The sequence below is a fragment of the Salvelinus sp. IW2-2015 genome, linkage group LG36 (assembly GCF_002910315.2).
Source record: "Salvelinus sp. IW2-2015 linkage group LG36, ASM291031v2, whole genome shotgun sequence".
NCBI classification, from domain to species: domain Eukaryota; kingdom Metazoa; phylum Chordata; class Actinopteri; order Salmoniformes; family Salmonidae; genus Salvelinus; species Salvelinus sp. IW2-2015.
In genome coordinates this window covers 12,645,594-12,668,890 of record NC_036875.1, presented here as the reverse complement: position 1 = coordinate 12,668,890, position 23,297 = coordinate 12,645,594, and the positions used below count along the sequence as shown (strand labels likewise).

Here is a 23,297-nt window from a genome sequence, read left to right as displayed (position 1 = left end):
GTTAAAAACAACCAATTTTTATTAGGACTCCTTTAACAAACAGAGCCAATGTTATAGGACTCCTTACAAACAGGCCCAAGTTTATAGGACTCGTACAAACAGGCCAATGTTTATAGGACTCCTTTACAAACAGGCCAATGTTTATAGGACTCCTTTACAAACAGGCCAATGTTTATAGGACTCCGTTACAAACAGGCCAATGTTATAAGACTCCTTACAAACAGGCAAATGTTTATAGGGACTCTTTACAAACAGGCCAATGTTTTATAGGACTCCTTTACAAACAGGCCAATGTTTATAGGATCTCCATACAACAGGCCAATGTGTTATAGGACTCCTTTACAAACAGGCCAATTTATAGGACTCCTTTACAAACAGGCCAATGTTATAGGACTCCTTACAAACAGGCCAATGTTTATGGACCCGTTCAAACAGGCCAATGTTTATGACTCCTTTACAAACAGGCCAATTTTTATAGGACTCCTTTACAAACAGGCCACCATGTTTATAGGACTTCCTTTACAAAACAGGCCAGTTTATAGGACTCCGTTACAAACAGGCCAATGTTTTAATTAGACCTATGTTACGGTTCTGTGCAGCCATGGCTGCGCCATCCAATTGAAAGCAATAGTTAGTTATTTTGTTAATTAAACAGACAAGACACACCTACCGATCCACAGTCAACACACATATATTTAGAGATATAATAGGAATATACAGAAATAGAGAATAATTTATAAATGAATTTCGTCGAAGAACAGAAATGACGAACCATGCCATGAATACAAAAACTGGGCCATATAAAAAGGCCATTCCTTGGGATCCATGGTTCATCTCTGTCCTATGTACACTTTGTGTACACTCTTGTGTTTTGGGAGCAGGCGATAGGAGACCTATCTTCATCGTAATCGCAATCTATTTTCAAAAGCATGTGGTTGATCTCCTGTTCATATTTCACAACCTCTGCAGGCTTTTGGAGTTGCATAGGCCTACACGATCGAGCAAAACAAGAGGCCAACTCTTTGATTTATGGCTACATTATTGCATACTAAATGTTTCTGATTCAGTGATTATGACTCAACTAATCGGATGTAGCCATACCACTTCCCTTATCTTGCCCAGCCGCAGAAGTCCATTTTAACCAGTAAGTCGACCTATACAGACAGTGTGTAGATTTGACTTCCAAATTTGAAAGCATCAAGAAATCATCAATTGCATTTAAGCTGTATTGTGTGCCATTACTTAAACATATTTCGAAACATGGTCAGACACGCCCTTAAGTACGTAGGCATTCATTATCCTTAGGCCCCCCAACGTTGTGTCAGCTAATGATCTCAAATAATACAATAAAAATCGGTGAGGTTTCTTTGAGGGCTGCTCCATGTGGCCAATGTCTATGCTACCCTATGTATATCATTGGGCCAAGATGTGGTTATAATAAACTAGTCAAGATGTTTTCAAACTAGTCAAGATCAACTAGTTAAGTGCCTACCATGATTTTTATTTTTTAGAGCCCTGATGATCTGTAATGAGCATGATGCCAACCCTCAAACTCTACTTCTCCCCTTACATCAGCACCATTAAAAGCAGTTTTGCATTGTCCCCAATGAATATAACCTAATTTGTAGTCTATCAATCAGCTGATGTCATTTATTAGTACAAAATCCTCTAACCTATAAAATAGCCGAATTGGATTAAAGAAGATCAATGATTCAGTGACTTATAAACAGGAAATGTCAGATGCTTAAAATGTTGAAATATTAATCAGTGGATATGATCAAGGACTAGGTCCCGTTCCCTCTGTGCGTACGCCTAGTCCTTGCCAATAAAGTGTTCAACGCTACGGGTAAACGTCTGAGTCAACATTGCCTTGAGCCGGCAATGGGACAGCTTACCCCTGTAATGCCCTGCCTCAAATACATCACTACTGACTGGGTGCTGAAGGATAACAGCCGTACTTATGCGAAGTTTAAAATGACCCGCTTTGACAACAACATAATTGCTACGAAATGTAAAAAATTGGTGTGCCAGAGTGGGAGTCTTAGTTGCTGGAGTTTGCCTTTACTATATGTGGCCGGTGGCTAACCAGTGTAACGTATATTTCTAACGATAAGCTCTATTCGTTACTAATTGTCTGTGGACCCTCTAAGCCTACTTTATTCCATAATCTTCGTTCAGTCTGTGCTATTTATTCCTCGGGAGTAATGTATTTTCATGGATGTTCATACATGCTCATCCATTTCCAATTTCCGTGGCTTATTTTTACAGAAGTACAATTACATGGGTGGTTTATTATGCATGTACCGTGGAAGCGGCTATGCTCATGTTTAAACTTGCCAGTAGTAAGGTAAATAACTTAGCGCTACGATCAGCAATCCACACAATCACAGAGTGAATGATTCATCCTTCCGATCGTTAATCGCACTCATGTGAGTGCTCACCCTAATGCCGAAGGAGAGCAGTCAGCATGAAGCCTTGTCGAAAGGAGTCCTATAAACATTGGCCTGTTTGTAACGGAGTCCTATAAACATTGGCCTGTTTGTAACGGAGTCCTATAAACATTGGCCTGTTTGTAACGGAGTCCTATAAACATTGGCCAAACACGTTTCCAGGCAAAAAATACCGTAAATCCTGCGTGAAACCAGTATATCACTAAAAGGAAATTATCTCAATTTTCACACTTTCATAGTATTATTCCAACCTCATAGTGTGAAAATATATACTGTATTAAACACAGAAAATCACGTTTTTGACTGCACTGGGTTTTTAATTATTCCTCCTCATCAACCTATTAGGCAGCAGTCATCAATAAGTCACGCATCATTACCCTGAGACAAACAGAAGCTAATCACAAGTGGTCAGTAACATTGTGATAGAAAATGCCCTGCACCTTTTGTCTCTCACTTGTTATCTCCTCTTTACTTCCTTCCCTCTCTCCCCCAACTCTCCCCTCTTTATCTCTCTGAACTATTGAGCCCAGGGCTCAAAAACACAGACAAAACCAGTTGAAAGCAATTATCATGGCAAGTGCTATCCCGTCTGCAAGCTCCATTTTTCTCTCTCTCTCTCACACTGCCATGTGTATTTGTGTATTTCGTTATTGTTCCATTACGTTGCAGTAATATGACGCATCTGATTATATGCATTACCGGCTCCATTTCGACGTGTCATTTTCTCACTTGAAAGTATGAAATAAGGGCTCTRAAGTGCGACCAATTTGGTCACATATGCAACAAAGTATTTTGCTGTGTGACCTGTTTTATTTTGGGAGCACCAGTACAATTAAAATAACATTTAAAAAATGATAAATGAGTAATGATATTTTCCCTCAACGCTTCTCAAACAAGACAGGCTGACACCTGCAGATGCTTGCCTCCAGTTCCTGTGCCACACACCAAAACCCACCCCCCGGATCTCAAGCAGGCAGCACACAGTTCCTCCATGCTGTTTATTCTCTCAGCATGCTGTCAATTCATGCACGCAACATATTATTGCAAAACAAGAACGATGCGGCTTTCCACATTGCTTCTAAATATGAAGCCACAAGTTTTCTCTATTATACTATTAGTTTGTGTATCTTGCTCTCCGTGAAACGCAAGTTAGTTTAAGGAAGCTGGCATGTGCCTAAAATAATGCTAATCACTAATGCTAATTKCTTATTAGCTAGCTAAATTCCATTTAGCTAAATGCACTAGCTAGGGCAAAGCAAACGTTAGTGCTAACACTGGTTGCTACTACTGGTGGTTTGATTTGATTTGATGTAGATCCCCATAAGGGAAACTCATGTATTATAATATATTCCCAGGGGCGGCAAGTAGCCTGGAGGGTAGGAGCATCGGGCCAGAAATCGAAAGGTTGCTGGATCGAATCCCTGAGCTGACAAAGTTCAAATCTGTCGTTCTGCCCCTGAGCAAGGGGGCTGCCCCTGTCAAGTTGGCTGGATGTCTTTTGGGTGGTGGACAGTTTTTGATACACATAGGAAACTATGCAAACATTTGTGCCATCAAATGCAAACATTTGATGGCACAGCTATAAGTACGTAGGATTCATATAGGCCCAACGTAGGCTATATCTCAATAATACAAAATAAAAGACATGTTTCTGGTGCTTCTAAATGTTGTGTGGTGCTACCAATGATTTTTATTTTATTTAGAGCCCTGTGTACAAACATACTTCACTCACACATAAGGTTGTGCATAATATACTACATCAGCTGTGTAATTATTAGTCAATCAATAAACCATTGATAGCGAGTCATGCTTGGTGTTCATGTAACATGTAATATATTCAGAGGTAGGCTTCTATGTAGCGTTGCAGTCTTGCAATAAAGTCGACTAGGTGAAACGTCTGTCGATATGCCCTTGAGCAAAGGAACTTTACCCTAATTGCTCCTGTAAGTCACTCTGGATAACAGCGTCTGTTAAATGACTAAAATGTACAAAYGTAAAAAATATTCAGAGGTAGTCTGCTATGTGGCGGTGGGGTCATGTAATATATTCAGAAGTAGGCTTCTATGTGGCGGTGGGGTGTTCATACAGTCATTCAGTCTGCATTAGCATCCATCATGTTTATAAGCACTATAACTAGGGAATACAGATCAACACACTAATTCTCTCCTGTCTATGCTGATTACCTCTCCAGGAGAGAGAATGAGCGGGCCCCATTYCTCGCCACCCCACTTCCACTTACCCGGGAGACGCAGGATTATTAGATAGGAGACAAATGAGATGGAAGACAATTCAAAAAGGATTTTGACCTCTTGGGTGTGCTGGGGGAGGGGAATGGTAAACCGGGAGAGGCAGGAGAGGGCGTCTGTGTTTGAGAGAATGGGGGAAGATTATATTTGACTTCACGCTTTCACCAGCTTTGCTGCAAGAAGTGTTTCAGCCACATAATCTTCATCAGACGTTTTTTTTTTTTTGATTTTGGAGTGCCGTCATTTCCCAGTGTTCTTGAACTTGGGATTTCATTTGAAGTCATTGTCATATATGGCAGAGCACCCAGCTAATAAAGCGAGATAGCACACCTGTTACCCACTCCACGGGCAGGAGAGGAAGTGTGTGAGAGAACGGGGGAAGATTATATTTGACTTCACACTTTCCCGAGGATTTGCTGCCAGAAGTCTATCAGCAGCATAATCTAAAGAGGAAAGTTGAGTGAGGTTGCATGTCACAATGACATGTGTAAGTATTCTGTCAGTTCTTATAGCTGGCAAGGATAATTATTGACATCTGATTCCCAGCAGTATATGGAGAAAACTCAGATAATGGACATCTACAAAATCAACTACTTAAATTAGCAGTTCCTCAAGGTTCAACTGTTGCCSCTTTAATATTTCTCCTGATCGTTACACAAAAGGACATTTCTTTCTAAAATGAACCCCAAGAGCCCTAATCAAAGTGAAGTTAAGTACTCCAACTTGTATAACTCACTGAGCCTTCTAACTATAAGAAAAACTATACTGAAATCAAAGCCCTTGGCTGTGGAGAAACATGACTCAGTCCCCACTCAGGCAATCAGCTGTTAGGAGGCGGCCATTTCAGACAACCCCATTAGACTCACGATGGTGCCCAGACGACCTCTTTCATTTACACACCATTTGCATAATTTAAATGTCACTGGAAATCAAGAACTTTAGGAGCGGAGAAACAGAAACAAGGGAGGGTGAGAAAATAAAAAGGTTGGCACAGGTCTCGGAGGGTGACTGTGTAATGGGGTGAAAGTCAAAGGCTTTGTTTGACTCAGACAGCTTGACGAGGCGCCGTCACCGCGGCTCATAATTATCAATCAATCAGGAGGAGGCGTGGGTTGAACTGACCGCCAGCTGGCTGGGCAGCCAAGGAGCTTCTGGGGGAACAAATATAAGTAATGAAGTAAATAGATGGAGGGAGGGAGAGATTTAATTGAAGATGTTGTTTCTCTAACCATCTCGGCCACATGCCTCATGACCTCCCATCTGTTTCTGTAACAGTCTCAGTTTCTCCTGCGGAGAGGAGAATGAGAGGAGCGGGCCATTTTGGATTACTAGTCATGGACTGATAAAGAAACTGTATGTAGCATGGGGAGATCGATCTGCCAATTTGCAAGTAGAGCGTCAAAGAGGATACAGGCTGAGTGTGTGATATTCAGGTGTCACACAAGTGATTCTCAGTTATCTGTCATATGATTCCCAGATGACTACCAGTCAACACTCAGGTGATCTGTGGGTATTGCAGGGGTAAAGCACTGCATCATAGGAGTGGTTACAGAGCTAACCAAGGGTTCAGTGGCTGGCTCGGGAATCACCATCCATGTCTTTGTCTATGTGTGCTAGAGGTCTTCAGGGKTCCAAAAAGTTGGCCCAGGACCCGAACGGACCCAAGGACAATCAGACCTGACCGGAATGGACCCGATATGAAAAAAAAAGGGTACCCGGTCTCGAACAGACCCGAGAATAATCAGACCCGAACCGGTTGGACCCGAGTGACAATATTTTTTATGTTTATCAGCCAAGTTGCTGTCCTGGTTAATGAATAGGTCTTTATACTGTATGTTGGCTAGGACTTCTATAAGTCAATAAATTCACCTTATTGGTGTAAAAATAAATATGCTATAGGCTATGCTGTGGTCGGGTCCATTTGGGTCCACATGGCTCTTTAAGCTGTAGTTACATAGACCCGTAAYCCGATGACATTCAAACAGAACAGAAGTTAGAATTTCAATCGGACTCGGGACTCTGGTATATCGGGTCCACCTGGACCTGTGAAGACCTCTAGTGTGTGCATAACTTATGCTACTGTGGAGTGACACGTGATACCCCACAGTTATTCCAGAGGAGTAAGAGGAATAAAGATATTTTTAAGTGATTTTGCCACCTGTGAACTCAGAAAAAATTAAATGCATATTTTGTCTCCTCTGTGTGTGTGAGTGTGTGTGTGTGTGTATGTGCTGTGTACAATCCAAACACTTAAAAAAATGTAACCCTTATTTAACTAGACAAGTCAGTTAAGAACAAATTCTTATTTACAATGACGGCCTACCTGGCCAAACCCGGACGACGCTGGGCCAATTGTGCACCGCCCTACAGGACTCCCAATCAAGGCCGGATGTGATGCAGCCTGGATTCAAACCAGGGACTGCAGTGATGCCGATTGCACTGAGATGCAGTGCCTTAGACCGCTGCGCCACTCGGGAGCCCAACAGACTAAACAGAATATGTCATCACAAGTAAAAACCTACTGAAAACCTGCTGTTAGCTATTTTTTTATGGAATAGACCCAGACACAGTGACGTGAAAGGACATCAATAAACGTACACACACTCCAAACACTCAGACACATTAATTGGCAAACCTTCATAAAAGCCCTACTTCAGAGCGAAAAGCTTTCATCCATGTGCATTAGGAGAGCAAAGGCTATCTCTCCTCCCAAGAGTATTGCGTCCCCTTTATTCAGCTCAGCGGTGTGAGATTCTAATTGGCTCTTGAGATGCCTGGAATTCAGTGTCTCAGCCAGGCACCGAGAAGCACAGAGAATAACTTTATACAGGATAATCTCTGGCGACCAGCGTACTTCTCGGAATCTAGGGGGTGGATCATGATCATGAATTTCTCAGATGTTGTAGGTCTGGGTGCAAGTCCCAAAAACCTTCCATTACAAAACAAACGTTAAATTAAGAAAGCTTATTCTCACAGTGTAAAATATCTCAGGAAAGTCAAGWAGAGGAGAGGAGAGGCGAGTATGAAGGGGTTGAGAGGGGAGGAGAGACAGTGACAAGCAGAGGGTAAATAGAAGCTCATTTTGTTTTGATAGAATCACTTCTTACCTCTACTTCTTAGAGATCAAAACTAAAGAAGGTAACTCCTCCAAGGCAATACTGCTRCAACAACTCTGTCACTCACCAGCCTGGTGAATAACAATGCTAGGGACTTTAATAAAGGAAATCGGAGGAAAATGCTCCCGAATTTGTACCAACACATCTCCTGTGCTACACACTGCGATAACACGCTTAATCATTGCTACTCTCCCTTCCGGGACGGCTACAAGGCCCTCCCCTACCCTCCCTTCTGCAAATCAGATCACAACTCGATGCTACAGGCAGAAACTTAAACTGGAAGCATGCATGGTAAGGACTATGCAACATTGGTCCGACAAATAAATGTTCTGGGTCGCCTCTGGGAATAGTATCAACGTATGCACCGACTTTGTGACTGGGTACATCAGGCAGTGCATAGAGTTTGTTGTTCCTACTGTGACGGTTAGAACTTATACAAACCAAAAACCCTGTATAGATGGCAGGATTCACACAAAACTGAAAGCGTGAACCACTGCATTTAATCACAGCAAGGTGACTGGGAACATGGACGTGTACAACCAAACTAGCAATTAGTGCTGATCGATTAGTGCTTTTTGAGGTCGGTTCAGTTTCAGTTTGATTATTTTAAAAATATTTACGGTTTTCTATTTAGGTTTCGATAAAAAAAAATACATTAAATGCACTATGCATTTAGTGAGTTGAATGCTGTAACAACACAGAATAAAACAATTAACAAAAGTCCCATGATGGTAGTGACTGCCCATTACTGCTTATCACTTAATAACCATAATTTATTCACATTACTCTACTTTAACAAAATATTTCAGTTGTTGTGTATATTATATTTATTTTATTTGATTACTTTATTATTTAATTCCAAGTCATAATCTCATCTCTTTAGAGCTGCTGCCTACGCTGTTTGACAAAAATCACTATTTTGCAGTTCTTCAAAGAAAATAAGGCATCATTTTATTACTCCTGAATACCAAATATCAATCACTTAGATCATGTATTTTCAAGTTGAGATACTGTACCTTGCGAAGCAAGAGCTGCTCTCTATATCYCCTCACAATTACGCATTCTTCAGTCTCTTCCGTAGCAGGCGTAAAATAACACAGACCGGACAAGCAGATGTGCAATGGATTATGGTCATTGTAGTTTTCTTTTTTAGCAAAATTGACACACCACTACATTTTTTMTTTTTTTTACATGTATATTCTACCCACATTTTACATACATGGCACTTTTTTTCTACAGTACTGTACATAGCAAGAATAAAGTAATGTGATATTTTGATATACATTACATCTAGGTAGATACCGTACAGCCAGGGGCGCTGCCAGGGATTTTGTGCCCCATGAAAAGATATCACATTGGGCCCCACATCCACAGGCCACAACCAACCCTGCCCAATTGCTGTAACGACACACCTCCAAAACCAAATCGACCAGTTCAAAGTTTTAAATGACTCAACCTTTGCAGGCTTGCAACTCTCGTGTAGTCCAATATTTACTGTACAATATTTACTGACAGTAAGCTGTGAAAATATAACACTGTGCAGACATGCATGCAACAGGGGCAGGGACAACTGATTTAGTATGAATAGCTTGCTAAAAGTTTGCCTGCATTGATTAAATATCAGCTAAAAGGGGAGCAAAATGTAAATACTCAGAAYTTTCTGTGAAGATATTAAGTTAAAACTTCTTATGGATAGGGGGCAGCATTTTCACGTTTGGATGAAAAGCGTGCCCAGAGTAAAYGGCCTGCCAGTCAGTCCCAGTTGCTAATATATGCAACGATGTAGATATATATATGCTAAAATATGCTAATTGATAAAAATAAAAATAAAATCGTTTTTTTTAATAGTTTTTTAATAGTTTTTTTAATCAATTAGCATATTTAAATGTAACCATATTATTTGTTGTAATATTTGTTCTGTCTTTTCTGCAGGATGAAACTGGAATTGCAACCAGCTTTATATGGCTTGTTTTAGAAAGGGTGATATTTTGAAAAAAGTTCACTTTTCCATTAACTGAAAGTGAGAGGTTGTAATCTGGATAAAGAGAAAAAGTCAATTTTTGAACAAGGGATGAGACATTCTTACTGGAGAACCAGTTTGGGTTTAAGTATAACTTTTTTATGACTGATGTTTTTAGTGAAAGGTTTAATGCTTTAATGTTTAATAATTTTAGCTCCCTCCCGAACTCATATTCATTATATAAATGACAACAAAAAAATTGTTTGGCTTGCCATTCCAAATAAAGTGAAATATGTTTGCTCAAATAATTTAAAAGACAAATCATTCGGCGTGGGCAAGGCCRTAAGTAAATAGGTCAACTGGGATATGAGTAAAAGATTACGGCATTTTTCCACAAATAGAGAGATATTTAACTTTCCATGGTAGCAAGACTGTATCTATTTTTGCTAAATTTCTGGAGCTGCCCCTCAGTTCCCGGAGCTGCCCCTCATTTCTGTAACAATGTGTTGTAGTAAGTTCCTTTATTACTTTAGGGATATAAAAACCAAGTATGTCCACTTCACCGTCTGTCAGGTTCGTCTTCCTCCTCGTCTGAGGAGGAGTAGTTGGAAGGATCGGAGGACCAATATGCAGCGTGGTAAGTGTTCATCTTGATATTTATTAACACAGAGAACACTTAACGAAACTATACAAAAATAACAAACAACGAACGTGAAGCTAATGAATAATAGTGCTGACACAAAAACACTACACTTAGACAATCACCCACAACCCACAATGACAAAACAGGCTACCTAAATATGGTTCCCAATCAGAGACAACGACGAACCTGTCTGATTTAGAACCATATCAGGCCAAACACAGAAACAGACAAACTAGACATACACCATAGATGCCCACTCAGATCACACCCTGACCAAACAAAACATAGAAACATAAATCAAACTATAGTCAGGGCGTGACAGTACCCCCCCCCCCCCTCCCCAAGGGCGGACTCCGGCCGCAAAACCTAACCTATAGGGGAGGGTCTGGGTGGGCATCTATCCGCGGTGGCGGCTCTGGCGCGGGACGTGAACCCACTCTACCATAGTCATTACCGCTTTAGTGGCCTCTTGGAACGGCGACCCTCGCCGCATCCCTACTAAAGGGGCAGCTCCGGACAGAGGGGCAGCTCCGGACAGAGGGGCGCTCCGGACAGAGGGGCAGCTCCGGACAGAGGGGCAGCTCCGGACAGAGGGGCAGCTCGACGGACAGAGGGGGCAGCTCCGGACAGAGGGGCAGCTCCGGACAGAGGGGCAGCTCCGGGAACTGAGGGGCAGCTCCGGACTGAGGGGAGCTCCGGACTGAGGGGCAGTCCGGACTGAGGGCAGCTCCGGACTGAGGGGCAGCTCCGGACTGAAGGGGCAGCTCCGGACTGAAGGGCAGCTCCTGGCTGACAGACGGCTCTGGCGGCTCTGGCTGACGGACGGCTCTGGCGGCTCTGCTGACGGACGGCTCTGGCGGCTCCTGACTGACGGACGGCTCTTGCGGGCTCCTGGCTGCGGACGGTTCTGGCGGCTCCTGACTGACGGCCGGCTCTAGCGGTCCTGACTGACGGACGGCTCTAGCGGCTAGGACAGACGGGCGGCTCTAGCGGCTCAGACGGCGCTGGACAGACGGGCGCTCAGACGGAGCTGGACAGACGGCCGGCTCAGACGGCGCTGGACAGACGGCGGCTCAGGCGGCGCTGGACAGACGGGCGGCTCAGGCGGCGCTGGACAGACAGGCGCACTGTAGGGAGGAGACGGAGAGCAGCCTGGTGCGTCTCTCGCAGACGGAGAGACAGACGGAGAGACAGCCTGCCACAGGACCCACCAGACTGGGAACCTAAGGAGGCTTGGTGTTTGGAGGAGACACCTGAAGGACCGGCTGTGGGAGAGCACTGGAGCTCTGGTACGCAGCCTTGGCACACTGCGCCACGGCTGGATAACTACTCTAGCCCGGACCCTCCAGAGTGCAGGCACAGGTTGAACTGGGCTGTGGGTGAGCACTGGAGATCTAGTGCCTACTACGCGCACCTCTACCTTGGGCTCCACTCCCACATTCGCCCGGCACGAGCGGAGCGCAGGCATAGGACGCACTGCACCCTCCCAGCGCATACAAAGCAAACTATGGTCAGGGCGTGAGACCATTTTWTTGGTAAACTACATGGTAATGTAAAAGTTATCAAGACGACTAGCTTGATTAAGCCTCTTCCATGTACAGTATATCTCACTAAGTCTGTATACAGCGGCTCATTATCGGCTCACTTTGCAAGTTGGTAGTTGTCGAATAAAACAAAGGAAAGCCATATCGAACCATTTCGTTCAGTTCATTAGATCCGTTTGCCAAATAAAAATTTGGCGTACACATTATAGGCTCGCTTATTCGCATTCCTACAATCCCTATAGAGGAAAGGCATTCATTCAGTTCATTAGATCAGAATGTCAGTAAAACGAGAGAAAGAAATGGAAAACAAGAACCATTCTTAATGTTCATTACTTGCACTTTGCTTATTTGGTGTATCATACACTGAGGATACAAAACATGGTGGACACCTGCTCTTTCTATGACATAGACTGACCAGGTGAATCCAGGTGTTAAATCCACTTCAATCAGTGGAGATGAAGGGGAGGACACAGGTTAAATAAGTATTCATAAGCTTTAATAAGACAATTGAGACATGGAWTGTGTACGTGTGCCATTCAGAGGGTGAATGGGCAAAACAAAATATTGAAATGCTTTTGAACAGGGGGATTGGTAGAAGGTGCCAGGCACACCGGTTTGTTTCAAGAACTGCAAAGCTACTGTGTTTTTCACGCTCAACAGTTTCTCAATCAGCTGTCTATCGGTGTCTCTGACAAGTGTGTTATAACACCCCCATACAGGTGTTAGATCATAACAGATGTGTTATAACACCCCCCATATAGGTGTTAGATATCATCAGATGTGTTATAACACCCCAATATAGGTGTTAAAAATACAATACATTACGAATAGTATGTGGGCACCTTCTCATTGAACATCTCATTCCAAAATCATGGGYATTAATATGGAGTTTGTCCCCCCTTTGCTGCTATAACAGACTCCACTCTTCTGGGAAGACTTTCCACTAGATGCTAGAACATTGCTGCAGGGACTTGCTTCCATTCAGCCACAAGAGCATTAGTGAGGTCAGGCACTGATGGTGGGCGATTAGGCCTGGCTCGCAGTCAGTGTTCCATGGGATTGAGGTCAGGGCTCTGTGCAGGCCAGTCAAGTTTATTACACCACAGGAGGTTGGTGGCACCTTAATTGGGGAGAACGGGCTCATGGTAATGACTGGAGCGGAATAGGTGGAACGGTATCAACTACATCAAAGACATGGTTTMCAGGTGTTTGATGCCATTSCATGTGCGCCGTTCCGGCCATTATTATGAGCTKTTCTCCCCTCAGCAGCCTCCTGTGTTCCACACTAATCTCGACAAACCATTTCTGTATGGACCTCGCTGTTCCTAATGTTTTGTACACTCCGTGTATATGTAAATATACATTCCAGACTCTGATATTGCTGGTTCTGATATTTCTTCATCTYTTGTTTGTTTTTTGATATTTTTTGTATTTTTTGGGGGTTTATTGCATTGCTAGATATTACTGCATTGTTGGAGTGAGAAACATAAGCAGTTTCCTGCACCTGCACTAACATCTGTTATGCAAATCTGTGTACACAACCAATAAGCTTTGATTTGATTAGATGTTGTTACTGAAATCCACACAAACAACTGAAGAGCATCTGCATGATGTGAAAATTCACTGACCAAAACACACACTGGCGTCATRACATAAGTAATCAGTGCCATCACAGAAAATGTACTATATGATGGTGATGGGAATGATCATGCCCGGACATTTTACATTTTGCAACCCATGTACTTCCCACCTGGGTGGCTAGTGGAAATCTATTAAAAACACCTTCCTTCCCCCTGCTCTGCAATTCCCCCTCGTCACACAGACTGCAGTTATCACCAGGAAAGGTAATTCAATTCCTCAGGTTTAAACGACTTTAATGGCAATTACTAGGCAAAGGTTGAGGACTGTCTGGCTCTCTGTGATATGGGAATGGAGGGAGACAGAAATAGCGAGAAAGAAAGAGTTGTCTGCCAGAGGGTTTTCCATCCCTTTAATCCTACACATGGGGTATCAGTGAGTGTTAAACATCACTCACACACAAGGTGACCGTTCGGACAGGGCTGACGAACACTACACAAAAACATTGAGCTGGAATGCCACTAAGTAAGACCGTAACTGAGCTATTGGGTTGAACGCAAAATGGCTACGACAAAGCCAGCATTTTACCTTTYTGGGGACTGTAGTGTTTGGAGATTACTGGTAGATTTGAGAGAAAAATGGCCACCCAATACAGACCAGGTGGATTATGGGTGTTGTAGTGTTCTAGGGTCTGACTCTTGGTCTAAATGTTCAACATTGGAGCCTTGAGACACACCATGACTCAAAGGAAGTTTCTCTGTCACGGCCTAAAAGGGATTAAATGTAGCATTTTAGTGGCCATTAAGGAGGCCATCACACTCGTACCCCTAAACCRTTAGCATTTTAAAGAGTGTGCACAAAGTAGCTTTATAATGTAAAGATACTGTTACCTAGATTAACATTTCAGAGGGATTTCTGGTGGATTTTCAGTGGAATCTAAAAGTGTTGTCTGTTTCTCAAGGTTTATTGATCCTGTGTGATGAGATGTGGCGGTGGTGAGCAGCTGGTTGTGACTCGATTCAAGTCCCTGCCTTCCAGAAGTGTATTTCACTTTCAGATATAACTTACTGCTGTTCAAACACAGCCATAACTCCTGTGAACATTGTGCATTATCAACAATTAACCTCATGTGTGTAAATGGAGGTTTTATACCACCTTCAATGTGACAGTTCCCTTGACCTGTTAATTGAAAACTGACATCCACTATTCTCGGTAAGTGAGATGGGTTGAATGACATACCTCTTATCTTATTATCTGCTTTCATACCGAGGGTAACCTTGAAGGAATATAAGTAGCTACCCACTGGGCACAGACGTCCTTTCAACGTCTAGTTTTGATTTACATTTGGTTGAGTTGCCAACTAATGTGAATTCAACGTGAAATCAACACAAAATGTCACCATGTCATTGGATCACGATTAATCGTAAATTCATAATTTGCTCAAACTGAGCTGTAATTGAAGATTTTTTACACAAAAATAATTACAAGAATATTGCAGTTTAGATTTTGTCTGAAGTAACGCTGAGCAAAATCAGGTAAATCGATAAACTTGTCTTGTCATCGCATTGTTGTTTTTAACTGTATAGATTATGTATTTTTTTTTTTTGTGGATTCTGAACGTTTTCAGACAATGCAATGAAAAAATTGTGCACTAAAATTCCAAAAAGCTAACTTCAGTTAACTGATTAACTCTAACAGCGCAGCTCTTTCCAGACACTCAATCTCATTCTAACGTAGAAGAGTAGTTAAGTGTTCAATGCATAAAATAGCTCTATATTAAAAAATKTAAAAAAGATAAATAAGGAGACATGGAGGGTTAACTTCTCTGTTCTTTTCACTGGACTTCTTCCAACGGTCACTGACCAACATATGAAGAAGAGAGGCATGAGTCTGCAGCAGTAACACTCAAGAATGGATGGCTCAGAAATAAGAACTAATTATTTTTAACACAATTTAATTATWATACTCAAGTAGGCTGTTACCTTTTTAGAGAATGGCATTACAGAATTTTCAATTCCATATGTGAAAACATTACTAATGGAATAAGTTAACACCACCTTTTCACGTGTGCCGAATACCCCTATTTCACCACCACATGTGAACTTGCAATTTTACATGTGAAAGTTAGATATTTGTACATGTGAAGGTTTATTACATGTGAAAATGCAAAGGAGATGTACACTAGAATGGTTTGCAATTCCACATTTGAAAGTTTTTAACATGCGAAACCGCAACATTTCACATGTGTAACTGCATTTCACATCTGAGGTAAAAACATGTTTTTCTACTCATGTGAAAAGGTGGAGTAAACATATGAACTCTAAACATCTATTTCACATATGACAATTGTGATTTTCACATGTGAAAATGCAAATTTTATGTGTTTTTTTTGTAAGGGAACTTATAATGAAAGCTTTACAACACTATCATTCATACCTTCTTCTTAGATGGGGCTTCAAAGGTTAGGACGTTTTTCATTGTCACAGAAAAAATAAATATTCATGAGTCGAAATGGGAAAGACCTTCAAAATATCTTCCCAAAGGATCTCTCTGTTTCTCTCTTTTTCAAATATTCACACAGGAAGACCTTCACAACACACAAAAACAGATCCTTCCAAAGCATCCCTTTCCCTCTCTCTTCTTCAAGCACTCAAACAATATGTACAAAGTGTTTGAATTAGCTTTTTTCTGTTTCATAGCACCTGAAGATTGCCCCACAGGACAAGAGAGTCGTGAGATARGCCAGTTAATAACACTGTAGTATCGGCTGTTTTGATCATTTCGGATGTTTTCAAACTTTGCTCCAATATTTTATTGGTGTCTGCATACAATTTACTGAAGAAAGAGAAACAAAAATAGATGGAGAGGCCAGAAAACTTTAGACATTTTCCAAAACTACAAAATATCAGATKTCAGAACAGAATAGTCTTTCACACCAATATTTTTCCTGAATTACCCCTTCATAAGCCTGTTATGGCTAGGGTAATATTGGGTGAGACGAACCAGGTTTTAATCCCTGCTAGGGTGTTACTCACTTCTGCCATTCACTACAGTATCTATGACTGATTCTTCCCTATGCCCTATCCACCTCTATTGCCTGGAAGGCTTAAGGGAAGATGAATGAACCCTTTTAGCCAGACTCTGCACAAACTCCACCATGCTCCCACATTCTGCACAGCATACACCTACACAATACATCTGTCATATTCAGGGCAGACAGGGTCATGCAGAAAATGTGTGAATGGCTCACCCAGAGCGTTTTGAAAGATGAGGAAATGTTGATGTTTGCGACATTCAGCATTGTGGTGAATGCTTTTACTGAACTCTGAGTATAGTTTGGGAACTTTGACGGTGAACCTTGGGACATGTAGATTTATTCTGTCTAACTTGAATTCATTTGGGCATACTCTGGCCTTGAAGTAGAATGCATCTCATCGAGCCACGAGATGTCAAACAGAAAGGATGATGCTTTTAATGGCAAGGTCCTGTGTGTGTGTGTGTGTGTGTGTGGTGTGTGTGTGTGTGTGTGGTGTGTGTGTGTGTGTGGTTGTGTGTTGTGTGTGGTGTGTGTGTGTGTGTGTGTGTGTGTGGTGTGTGGTGTGTGTGTGTTGTGTGTGTGGTGGTGTGTGTGTGGTGTGTGTGTGTGTGTGTGTGTGTGTGTGGTGTGTGTGTGTGTGTGTGTGTGTGTGTGTGTTGGGGTGTGTGTGTGTATACGTGTGTGTATATGTTTGTGTGTGTGTGTTACCACACATAGAGTACTTACCTCTCCCTGTTGAATTTAAGCGAGTGCAGGATGGCTGGGCGTCTCTGGCGAAGGTTCCACAGATGTAGCGTGTCGTCTGCACATGCCGTAACCAGCGCCCCCTGAAGGTGAGACAAACAAACAGAACACAGACAGTCAGTACACTTGATTGGKGTCAATTCGAATTGAAGGCATTCAATTCAGGAAGTAAACAGTCGCTCTGGATAAGAGCGTCTGCTAAATGACTTAAATGTAAATGTAAATGTAAACAGAAATAATAACTAAATTATGGGGGAAAAAATTGTTTTTTAATGACTTCTCAATAAACTGAAAAGTAGACAGTATTTATTTCAAAAACATTTTTCAATTTCTGAATTTTAAATACAAATCACTTCCTGAATGAACTGCCTTCAATTTGACCCCAACCCTGGTACACTGACTCCATCATTACTATGCTGATCACTGCTATGTAAACCCATGCAATGTAAACCGTGAACTAATGAACTCTGATTCTCAAACTGTCTAACAAACTACGATCAATACATACCCCTGAGCAACTGCATATTCCTGCCAAGGAACGGTACTTATAATAACTGCAAATCAGTTTCAAAAGGTGGGAGGAAGACTGAAACCTTATGGAAAAACCACATGAATTTCAAATGTAAACATGTGATCTTSTGTGATCTCATGTGATCACATATGATTTAATGTGAAGTTAATGTGAAAACATGTGGCAACTTGTTAAGCAACATGTCACACGTGAAAGAACATGTGATAACACACAACTACACGTGACTGACAACATATGTATCAGAATATGATTTTTTGTGAAATGAATGTGCAATAAATGTGACAACATGGGAATGCAACATTTCAAYATGTGATAACATGAAACTACACGTTACAACATTTGAGCACATCAGAAAACCCAGGTGTCAAATGTAATTTTGAATATTTTACTTTTAAAGACATAATTGACATTAATAACATTTAAAGAGTCAAGGTCCCCTGGATGTTTCTGTCTAGTTACGGTCAAAATATGGTAAATCTACAAGTATACTTAACAAATATATAAACGCAACATGTAAAGTGTTGGTCCCATGTTTCATTATCTGAAATAAAAGATCCYAGAAATGTTCCACATGCCAAACAAGATCATTTCTTTCWAATTCTGTGCACAAATTTGTTAGTGGGCATTTCTCCTTTGCCAAGATAATCCATCCACTTGACAGGTGTGGCATATCAAGAAGCTGATTAAACAGCATGATCATTACACAGGTGCACCTTGTGCTGGGGACAATAAAAGGTTACTCTAAAATGTGCAGTTGTCACACAACACAATGCCACAGATGTCTCTTGTTTTGAGGGAGCATGCAATTGGCATGCTGACTGCAGGAATGTCCACCARAGCTCTTGGCAGATAATGTAATGTTAATTTCTCTACCGTAAGTCGTTTTAGAGAATTTGGAGGTACATCCAACCGGCCTCACAACCACAGACCACATATAACCACATCAGCCCAGGACTTCCACATCCAGCTTCTTCACCTACAGGATCGTCTGAGACCAGCTACTTGGACAGCTGATGAAACTGTGGGTTTGCACAACCAAATAATTTCTGCACAAACTGTCAGAACCGTCTTAGGCAAGCTCATCTGTGTGCTCGTCTTCGTCACCAGGGTCTTGACTTGACCGCAGTTCGACGGCGTAACCGTCTTCAGTTGGAAAATGCTCACCTTCGATGGCCACAGGGATGCTGGAGAAGTGTCACAACTTCCGCCGAAGTCGATGCCTCTCCTTGTTCAGGCGGTGTTCGGCGGTTGACRTCACCGGCCTTCTAGCCATCGGCGATCCATTATTMATTTTCCATTTGTTTTGTCTCATTTTCCCACACACCTGGTTCTCATTATCCCTCATTATGTGTTGTATATTTAACCCTCTGTTTYCCCCATGTCTTTGTGTGGTATTGTTTATCTGTTTTGATGTATGCGCTGGTTAGTCTGGTTGCGCTGGGTTATGTATACCCGTTTTCTATTTCGTGTTCATTGTGCCGTGTGCTTTKGGTTCGCCTGAATAAAAGGCTCCGTGTGCTACCAAATACCTGCTCTCCTGCACCKGACTCCCTTGCAGCCACTTACGCATACCTGACAAGAAGTGTGTTCTTCACGGATGAATCCCAGTTTCAACTGTACTGTACAAGGTAGATGGTGTTGTGTGGGCGAGCGGTTTGTTGATGTCAACTTTGTGAACAGAGTGACCCATAGTGGCTGTGGGGTTATGGTACAGTATGGGCAGGCATAAGCTACGGACAACAAACACAATTGCATTTTATCTATGGCAATTTCAATGCACAGAGAGACATTGACGAGATCCTGAGGCCCGGTGTCGTGCCATTCATCCACAGCCATCACCTTATGTTTCAGCATGATAATGCATTGCCCCATGTCGCAAGGATCTGTAACCAATTCCTGGAGGCTGAAAATGTCCCAATTCTTCCATGGCCTGCATACTAACCAGACATGTCATCCATTGAGCATGTTTGGGATGCTCTGGATCAACATGTATGACAGCGTGTTCCAGTTCCCAACAATATCCCACAACTTCGTGCAGCCATTAAAGGAGTGGGACAACATTCCACAGGCCACAATCAGCCTGATCAACTCTATGCGAAGGAGATGTGTTGGGTTGTATGAGGCAAATGGGTTGTATGAGGCAAATGGTGGTCACACCAGATACTGACTGGTTTTCTGATCCCGGCGCCTATTTTTATTTTTTAAAGGTATCTGTGAACAAGAGATGCATATCTCTATTCACAGTCATGTGAAATCCATAGATTTCCTTATGAACAATCAATCAATCAATCACAATCAATCAGTAAAATCTTTGAAATTGTTGCATATTGCCTTTATATTTTTGTTCAGTGTATGTTTATAGATGAATTCAGGTGTTAATGTTAAAGGACAGTATGCTGCTGTACTTAGGACTCAACCTCACAACTCAAGCTCACAACAGATTGGCAATAATACATTTCTGCACTTTGTTAAAGTTCCAGTATAAATAAATATATAAAACAACTTGAAGGTGATATTTCTATAACATTACAGTATGCTGCATAATAATATTGTATAATCGTTTACTGTGACCACACTCGGGGCTTAAATGGGATTTGAACTCATAACCTCTTGGTTGCTACCCAATATTTTGAAAATAAGGTACCATCACTGGGCTTTGATAGGTGGTAGCAATGTACTGGTGGGTCYCATTAGCATATTTGGGGGGCRTGGTCAAATATATGTGTACAACTGTTATTGGAAGTGTTGTGGCTGTTTAAGTGTTTGATGGTTATGCTAATGCTTGTAGAGAACCTTTTCTTTGATACTGTCGTTCAGCAAACTTCATAAGAGAATGTGTCAGTAAAGATCTGAAGTGTGAAGAGGTTTATTGTGCATATTCCAGCAACTTAATGGCAACTTGTTGTCATGAAGTTACTGGAAACTAATTCTCAGTAAGTTAATGTAAAAGTCACAATAACTTAGTTAATGTTGTCTGTTCATAAACWTTAAGCTTGTATACTCAGTTCTCCAGCCCTAATATACACTGACTGTACAAAACATTAGGAACACATTCCTAATAGTTGCCCSCAGAACAGCCTCAACTACTCTACAAGGTGTCGAAAGCGTTCCACAGGGATGCTGGCCCAYGTTGACTCAAATGCTTCCCGCAGTTGTGTTAAGTTGGCTGAATGTCCTTTGGCTGGTGGACCATTCTTGATACACACAGGACATTTTTGAGTGTTAAAAACCCAGCCGTGTTGCAGTTCTTGACACACTCAAACCAGTGCGCCTGACACCTACTACCAAACCCCSTTCAAAGGCACTTAAATATTGTGTCTTGCCCATTCACCCTCTGAGTAGCACACATACACAATCCATGTCTCAATTGTCTCAAGGCTTAAAAATCCTTTGTTAACCTGTCTCCACCCCTTTATCTACACTGATACACTAAAGTGGATTTAACAGGTGACATCAATAAGGGATACTAGCTTTCACCTGGTCAGTCTGTCATGGAAAGAGCAAGCGTTCCAAATTATTTGTACCCTCAGTGCATATATAAATATATACACACAGTGCATTCTGAAAGCATTCAGAYCCCTTGACTTTATCCTCATTTTGATACGTTACAACCTTATTCTAAAATKKATTAAGTAATGATTTTCCCCACATCAATCGACACACAATACACCATGATGACAAAGCGAAAACAGTTTTTTTGTTGTAAATGTATTAAACGTAAAAAACATAAATACCTTATTTACATTAGTATTCAGAAACTTAACTCAGTACTTTGTTGAAGAACCTTTGGCAGTGATTACAGCCTCRAGTCTTCTTGGGTATGACGCTACCAGCTTGGCACACCTGTATTTGGGGAGTTTATCCCATTCTTCTTTGCAGATCCTCTCAAGCTCTGTCAGGTTGGATGGGGAGCATCGCTATATATATATATTTATTTATTTATTTATCAGTGTATTAGACACCAAAGCATCAAAATATATTAAATTTTTTAGCTAGTCACCATGCAATTGTAATACTCACTTACCTAACAGATCTTCAGGTCAGTGAGTGTGATGCATTAGGTACAGTAAGTGTGAATTTCACAATAACCCACTTGTAACTAATTGACAGTAAGCTATTGAAAATTGAACATTAACTTCTCGTGAACCAGGTTCTACTGGAAAATGCACGCTAACCTTTTAACAGTGTCACACATTCTGACAAAGATTGCATAACTAACAAAGTCAAAAGCCTTGCTCAAGCTTGTTCAGTTTTACAACGGCAAGGCGTTCTTTGTGGGACAGGTAATTGCCAAGATTCTGATGGAAGCTGTCAAAGAGTAGAGCTATTTATGATGGTTAAATTAGTCGTTTCTTATTGCATGGAAATGTAAAAGGGATTTGGTTCCGCATTAATTTCGTGCCTGGTCTGGCTGAGCACACGGGTTGTCTCGTAAGCCCTGTTAATTTGACAATCAACTACAGCGGTTGCATTAATAATAATCCATTTTATTTGCTGTCTCAACCTGTATTTTTTGAGTCTCAAGTTTACGATTAATTAAGTCTTTAGAGTTAGGTGCCCTCTCCCACAGCACTCGGCGCTCGGCAGAAATGCCTTGAATGTTGCTACTGGACTCAATTGTAGTTACAGATTGTGGCTGCTAAATGATGCTACATTTTGAACAAGCGACCTTCTGCATTGTGTAAATGATGTTACAGGACTGTCATTCTATGAAGGTTTATCAGGGTTAGTCAAGTTAGTATTAGGTCTTTTGCTTGGATTGTTAAGGATCGCTGAACTTTGTGCTGGGTAACTGCGGGTTGTGTTTGTTGCTGGGCTATTGGTAAGCTAATTATATATGCTAATTGTGTTTTTCGCTGTAAAACACTTAAAAAATCTGACATTAGTTGGGTGGATCACAAGATGTTGGGGCTTTCATTTGCTGTACGCTGTGTATTTTTCAGAAATGTTCTATATGAGTGAGATTAGGTATTTGACGTTGGTCTTGTAATGTATTCTGCTCGCATTCGACGCTATTTTCAGATGCAGCTGCAATGTAAGAACTGTGATTATACCTGAAATATGCACATTTTCTAACAAAACATATGCCTTACAATAAATATGTTATAGACTGTCATCTGATGAAGTTTTTTTCTGGTTAGTGCATTTATATCTTATATTGGTCGAATTATGTGGCTACCTTATGCAGGAAAAGAAGATGGTGGAGAAAGATTGTCTTTGCTATGGTGGTTAGCTAATAGAAATACATATTGTGTTTCCGTAAACATTTAAAAATCGGGAAATGATTGTGCTGGATTACAAGACTGTATCTTATCATTTGGTGTCTTGACTTGTGATTTCATGAACTTTTATTATATGATATCCCTGTATGCTTTAGGCTAGGTCTATGCTAGTCAGCTTTTTTTGATGGGGGGATCCCGGTCGGTTTGTGACTCGTCTCACGACGG

At 41.5% G+C, this 23,297-nt stretch overlaps 1 protein-coding gene across 1 annotated transcript in view; it reads right to left on the bottom strand.

The window, feature by feature from the left end:
• The window catches only part of stxbp5l (syntaxin binding protein 5L), a 310,130-nt gene that overhangs the window by 111,016 nt on the left and 175,817 nt on the right, over positions 1-23,297 (bottom strand). The window contains 1 exon segment of the mRNA XM_023981480.1: positions 17,301-17,401. Coding sequence (XP_023837248.1) covers positions 17,301-17,401 — 101 coding nt within the window.